Here is a 7,431-nt window from a genome sequence, read left to right on the forward strand (position 1 = left end):
TCTACAGTGAAAAATTTAGATTCACTAAAGTGGCACAAATTATTAACCGACTGATCTGTATCCTAAGGTTTGTCTGACAGGCAGAATGATTGGACAAGAAATATGGATAATTTAGAAAATTTAAAAAATATTCTTCCAGTGCTCAAGTGTCCTGCTTCATTGGTGCTTGCCGCTCGCTTAGATGAATTTCACCGTTTACTACATTAGTTTACCAAGCATTCTGGAGGTCTTGAGTAAATTCCTCGGAGTTGCCCCAAACCTTAAATAACCATATATACCCCGCGGAACATTCGCATACAAGATCTAGGTGCTAGGTGCCCATCTAAAATTCTTCCCTTGCACAAACAGCTAGTTCGGAGACTTTGCATCCAGGTAACACATTTATTTCAATGAGATTCACGTGTTCTGACCGGTTCTTTTCAGTTTTGTGCTCTTAAAATACAGAATGAGCTATACACTTATCTTAAAAATACAGGAAAGGAATTTGAATGAAAACTTTCAGCTCATTACTTCTCCAGGATTTTGGCATTGTGAACCCAAAAAGAACGCCTACAATGCAGGCAGAGATAATCGTTGGTTTTTCACATTAATTAGGCAGAAAAATTTACTTGGTTGTCAGTTGAGAAGTTATCGAAACAAAAGCTCTAATTGGTTCATGTATGCAAACAACTGTGCCCGTTCATTTCAACTGTTATACCCAGAACATTCACCAGGCTAAAAATCGTTCAACAACCATGAATTCTACATAACTGGTAGTTAAATGGTCTGAGTTCTAAAAGGTCGATATTTTTCGGATTTATGTAATATATTCATTAGAAATCTAGTCGAGATTCTGGTACGGTGTATGTGTGACGTGTGTTAAAGTTGACTATTAGTTAATTTGAATTTTCACCTAAAGCGACCGACACTGGTGAAAAGTATTCTACCTAACGTTGGTTTTCCACTGATAAGCATAGCTGGTCAATATTTCTTTGAATGACACTGTGGTGATTTTCCACTATAAGCATAGCTGGTCAATATTTCTTTGAAGTCGATATCCTTAACTTTGGTGAACTCTTACCGTCAACGTGATTCGGAAGCTACTTATTCTTTTATTTGTCATAGGTTCTGCTTTAGAAGACACCCTTAAGAGTCTGATGTTTCGTCCCACTTTCAGTTACGCATTTTGGGACTTTGAAAAAACTAATGACTGACCTAAACGTCTGCTTTGCATGCGCACTAGGAGAAATATGCAAAAAAGGTCATCATATAATTTAAATCGCCCATTTGAGCAACATCCGCTTTCCGAATCATGCTTGTAGACTTTAGACTAGCTTATCCTTCGGTAAATTCAACATGTCTTCCAATAGTTTATCTAACTTGAAACACACTATCATAACAATGGGGCGTTGGAGAAAGGCTGTAGTTTGGTCTCTAACTGATAATTTACCTAAGCAACAGAAGTACAGCAGCAGACAGTGAATATTGCCTGAGCGAACCATCAGCTGACCGATGTATGGTCACGTGACCAACATCCAATACGAAGTTTTGTGAACTGCCTTTGCTAAACCCGGGTTTGAAACAATAAGTATCTGGTGTGGGCATGCATAAGTGAACAAAGCAATGAATTACGTTTTAACAGAGAGGGAGCTACGTGGCATCTTAGGCAGGGATCAGCCGGATCTTCTGAGACGTGGTGGGATTGATGTTGTGGTTGAAGTTTTGGATGAGAACTACGCCGTAAGTTTAATTCAGTTTGACAGCTACTCAAATGGCTACGTTTTACTGTTAGGAATCCTCTTTCATCTCAGAGTTTAGAGCTTTGTTTTGCAAAGGAACAAGTAGAATGTATCGGACCGATGAATGTTTAATGCGTAGGTTTCTAAGATGTTGAGTTCGGATATGAGGTTTATAAGGATCGTTTTTATATCAAGATATTATTAAGAGAGTGGTTAGAATACAAGTACTGGACTACCTTCAGTATGAACTGATTTCAATAAGAGAGGAGGGTGAGCATTTAGATTGAAAAGCTTATCTTATAAATACGCCACTTTGTACTGGAAACGACTGCTGTGAGTACGCAGCTACCATGACAGTAGCGAGTATGGATTTGACGACGGTTGGTTTGGACGTCAATAATCCCATCAGTGCCAATAAATAAATTCATTTGAGATTGCGACTTCCACCGTCCAACTGTTGTTTCGGAGATGGGTGCTTGGGTGCATTAACTGGTAGTTGATCTGTTCGCCGAAGTCAACAACTGACTTGCAAACTTTTCATCACCATTCGAGAAGGCATCTTCAATGCGCTGTTCAGCGCAATGTTCTGGTTTTATTTTCCGTTACTTCTTTCACTTAGCGCCATGAAGATGAGAAATTACGGAAAATCATGGCTGTGGAACAAGACCGTCAAAAAAACAAAGAGCAGGAGCTCGATTCGGATATCATTAATCGAAAATCACAAAAGCTGTTGACAAAGGCGAAGCACACTCAACCTGTAAGGGAGTCAAAGCCGCCAAGCAGCATTCCTTGGATGGAAACACAGAAACCGGGCTTCCTTCCTTCCCCCGCTCTGAGAACTACGGGAGCCACCCAGGTAAGGCTGCTAAAATACAATCCCGCCGGATACGTAGTTGCGGATTTTAGGAAGGATAATAAATGTTTTACAAATGTGCGTCAGCTAAATACTGTCCCAGCCTGCCGCGAAATGTAGAAAAATGGCCACTGAAAACATCATTAATTTTATGATCTGAAAAGATCACCTAAAATGGCCGCGCATAACGAGTTTCATATTTAAGGAGCAAATTAAGTTGAAGAATGTCATGAACGAATGGTCTTATCGGGTCTCTAGTTAGCCGCAATCAAGTTCGCAAATGAGTGTTCCTGACCACACACCTTTTTTCGTTAGGCCTTTTGATTTGTCAATATTTATGAAGTGATTCGAAGAGCACACTGAATGCGAGTTCTAATGGAACGGCCACCAGGAAGATTAGCACTTTAGGCAGCCACTCTCTTGACCGGTAGAAAGCAATCCTGCAAATGAGTGTTCTTGACCACACACCATTTTTCGTTAGGGCTTTTGATTTGTCAATACTTATGAAGTGATTCGAAGAGCACACTGCATGCGAGTTCTAATGGAACGACCACCAGGAAGATTGGCACTTTAGGCGGCCACTCTCTTGACCGGTAGAAAGCAATCCAATTTTTTTCGGACGTCGACATAGAATACATTGAACGGCCGAGGTGCCTGATTGTTTTCGGAGGTCACATTGGGGACTGTGGTCCGGTTCACTCTGAGTCACGTGACATTTAACAGATCTGATGCATTCTGCGTTTTCCATGTGGCATGATTGCCACACAACAGATGAGTAATGCGCTATAAACGAAGGCCACCATCATGCGGTTCATATTCCCTTACGAGCATTATTTACATTGATGATTAGTTTCAACAGGAGCGCGACAACTTTGACTTTGATGTAGAACGACAACATCACTTGAGCTGTGACACGGGATAAATTTCCGAAACGTGTTGATAGCTTACCTCCTCTATACCGCCGAGCAAATAAGAATCAAATATATTTCGTCTAGCTGCAATAACACTAGACTTTTTCCTTTTCAGGGAACAACTGCGATTGCTTTTTCTACAGGTCCAACATTTGCCAAGATTTAGTTGAGTGTCAAACGATGAGAAGATTTCGTTTGTCATTTGCTGTAAATCTTCTAGAAGCGGGGTCTAGGTAGAAATTAAATCCCGTAGCTGAGTAATTCGGCATCCTTTTTAATGAATACACATCGCTGCCAGTTCATCCATCCGTGCTTGCTGGACTGCACAATTTGGAATTACAGATCTGGAAGTGTGGGAATTTTACAGATCTGCAATTTCGCGTTCATAGTAAGACACAATTAATCAGCCGACAGGGGTGACAAAATACTAAGTTTTACAGAATTGTTGAGCTACGACATCTACCTACTTATCATTACTTCTTATCACTGCCAACACCCATCTATTAAACTATTTTAACTCTCATCCAGTGCAGCGTACCATTGGGCTGTTGTCTTTCTGAATAAAAGGCTAAAGAAAACCGTACAGCAGAGTAAAACAGTAGGGAAAAAGACGGCGATCCAGATAAAGTGTTTCAATCAGATATCTGGTTGATAGTTGATAACCGTTTTCTGGGATAATTTGGCAATTTAAAGGTCAATATTTTGGTGATTTTGCGTTGCCCAGTTCAATACACTAGCTCATCCCATGATAAAAAAGTTTGTCTGCGTGCTGTTATCCGGAAGTTAAGGTTCACATAGATAGCTAACATATTACAGATAATTTAGTGAGGAGTAGAATTTATCTCGGCAGTTGAAAAATATTACCTATCGTATATTGTGTGTTGGTATAGGAGTATTGGTCTACTATGCCTTACTTATCCCACGTACATGTTCATACGAATCCTCAGGACAAAGAAGTCGTGGAAGATGCACGTCCCGAACACGGTGAAGAACAAGCAGGGTCTATTGCTGAAGCTTTAGAAAATGAAATTGTTGCAGTTCAGCAACAAGTGGATCCAGATGCTTGTTTGCATTTACAACTATGGATGGTCCGCAATCCTACGGAACTCATGCGGGAGTTTTTGCAAACAGAGGTTCGTCTATTAATTTTAGAATTTTCCTTCTTTTTTGATAGAGCAACGAGAGCAGGTGTTATGCTGTACCGACCCAAGGCGCATGCATTGAAATATAAGTTTGGGACGCAGCTACCTATATAATCCTACGAATGCACTTCGCTTCTCACGAAATGTCTCTTTTTGAGTTGAGCTGATTAAGTGTTTATATGACGGAGGTAGTTTGTACACCGAAGATATTCTGGAGCCCTAAACACCTGGACGTGAACTGAAGGTTTACGAGGACTGGATAAAAACCTGGGGGAGTATCTCGTCTGACTGATTTACTGAAGAGTTCTACTAGCTTACCGCTCCTGACGACATGCAGATGAATATCAGTCAGCTGCGTATAAGATGTCTTCCAGTCCTCTGAGACATTGGGGGTTATGGTGATGTCTGCGTTTGTGCTACCCAGCCTGGCTTACTTTTCAGACTGCAAGATGTTGGGTTGCATGGAAACACGGTTTCAAACAATCAAATAAAGGAAATCATGAACTTAATGTTTTGTGTACCAAAGGCTCTAATTTATTTGTGCACGTTTCCTGGTTGGAATGATAACGGAGAAGCTTTCGCGACGGTTGCATAATCTTTGAAGCGTGCGTTCAAATCATGTACATATGTATAACGCATGTAGAATCTCTTGCATCCGTGTCTTCTCCAATGGAGCACCCCTTCTATTCCAGCTTAGTCATTCTGGTTAGTTCAAACCAAAGGGAGTTGGTAGTGAGCTCAAGTTTTTTTCTTTATCAAGCACTGGGGATTTCACTGTTGCTCTTGAGAGGCAAGGGAAGCGTGCCCTCAATAATCCATTAGTGCCTCCCAAGACAATAAATCTGTTACGATTGTATGATTCAGCCTGTTCAGAGGGCAGCTGTTCAAACGAGGGGACGAAACTTCAAGATAATGTAACGGGACCATCTCAGACAGTAGCCGGGAATGTTTACTGATATTCTCATATTTGGGCGATAAATCGATTTTTTGGTTGGTGCTTGTTAGAGTCAGTGTATTGTGTTAGAGAACTGAGAACTGGAAAATTGATAATCTAATTGCTGAAGCCCCCAGAACGAGGTAAACAAGTGTTGGTTGCAAAGAAAGAAAATGTGGTGAGTGCCGTATAACTGACAGGATAGAAATATTTCCTTAGCATAGCATAACACGATACACACAGGGACTACTGTGCAACTATCAGTCTATCTATCTATCTATCTATCTATCTATCTATCTATCTATCTATCTTATCTTCTATCAATCTATCAATCTATCTATCTATCTATCCTTCTGTCTGTTTACCTACCTATCGTCCTAGATGTCTATCTAAACCGGGTCTAAAAGTTGCATAGGTGGAGAAAATTATGTTGCCACTTTACTGTGATGACCTGAATTGGAATGTTTGTCGTAATACATGGTTGTTAACATTAAAGTCACTTCATCTCAATATCAAATGTGAATATTATTCATGCCACCAAAGTGAGAGACCAATTGGAAGCCATTAAGTTTCAATTTTATTATTAAGATGTAATTCTTTTTAAGGGCTTCCCCATCTAACGATGATGATGAAGTTGATCGGTTAGTACCAATAACCTTAAACAAAGACTCCCCATATACATTTGGTTTTGTGGCCTTACAACCCATATAGTTCCACCAGCATGTTTGTTTTTGATACTTGGTACTGTCTTGGATAGGTGTCTTGGGTCAGAGCTTCTTAGTTGCTCCGGTGCAGTATCTAGAAATAAACATTCCTGGGCACGGCCTTTATATCACGCTGATCATGTAAGTCCCAACTTTGACTTGATATCGCTCAGTTTTCTGGGCTCTTTTGTTTGGATTGATGATGCACATCGGCTCTAAAATTCATTGATTCAAATGTCAAAAACCCATTGGGATAGACTTGTGGGAGAACACACAATTGGAATCATGTGATGCAGCAAGGAACTCATTTGAGAGAGGCCTTCGTGAACCCTCAACTTTTGAAGCTGAGAGTGTATTCATCAACAGGAACGGTAAACGTTTGGGATTCGAAGCTGTCTAGTGAAAGTGGTAAAAGACCAGGTCATTTAGTCAAATTATATAGACCAAAAAGTATGTTCAGCGTTTTTCTGCGGGCAAGAAAAAGCCTCATTCTGGATATTATCCTTTTTAAAACAAACGTTGACAAAATTCTTCTGAAACAACTAACTTGCTTCTTGCCAATCATGTTTCACAGCATAACCGGCCACTGTATCTGCTTGGGAATGGCCTCGTTGTGAGAGATATAAAAACAGCGACTGGCAAATCGCTACCTGTGGAGGAAATCCTTAAAACACAGGTACAGAACGTGTAAAACAGTTGGTGCTTTGTGGCAGAAAGGTTGGTCTATCAAATAATCTGGCATTTGTATTTTGTAATCATACGACAGATTTTGCTGACTAGCAATCACCTGAAAATTCAAGAAAACCACACATGAGGAACGTATTCCAATATCTGGGACATCTCTATATTCCCTTGCTATTTCTTTCAAAGTTTCGAAGTATTTTCTGTACCTTTGTTTTATAATACAGTTACCAAATAAACCGTATTTTCGGTCATTGCGGTGAGGGTCATTAACATTGCATATTTTAGAAACAGAACATTGATTTGGGTGAAAAAATTATTTTCTCACGTGGGCTTCTAGCGCTGCTGGCTAGGCTCATCTCAGTTAAAGCAGGGACTTAGCTGACTACATTGTAATAAGAACAAGTGATATTTTGTCACAAGCTAGATTGCTGCAGATAGGAGACTTACCCAAACCACATGTGTATCTTTCATTGACAATAGTCTTT

The 7,431-nt window shown here is 40.2% G+C and overlaps 1 protein-coding gene across 1 annotated transcript; it reads left to right on the plus strand.

Moving 5' to 3' along the window:
- Positions 1-1,589: 1,589 nt before the first annotated feature.
- T265_14726 (hypothetical protein) lies at positions 1,590-7,176 on the plus strand (the record flags this gene model as incomplete). The annotated part of the gene is made up of 4 exons (XM_009174965.1): positions 1,590-1,719; positions 2,338-2,574; positions 4,430-4,615; positions 6,837-7,176. 4 exons carry the CDS (start codon positions 1,603-1,605, stop codon positions 6,951-6,953), a joined length of 657 nt encoding a protein of 218 aa, XP_009173229.1.
- Positions 7,177-7,431: the final 255 nt, after the last annotated feature.

This window comes from Opisthorchis viverrini, assembly GCF_000715545.1.
Source record: "Opisthorchis viverrini unplaced genomic scaffold opera_v5_254, whole genome shotgun sequence".
Taxonomy (NCBI): Eukaryota; Metazoa; Platyhelminthes; class Trematoda; order Opisthorchiida; family Opisthorchiidae; genus Opisthorchis; species Opisthorchis viverrini.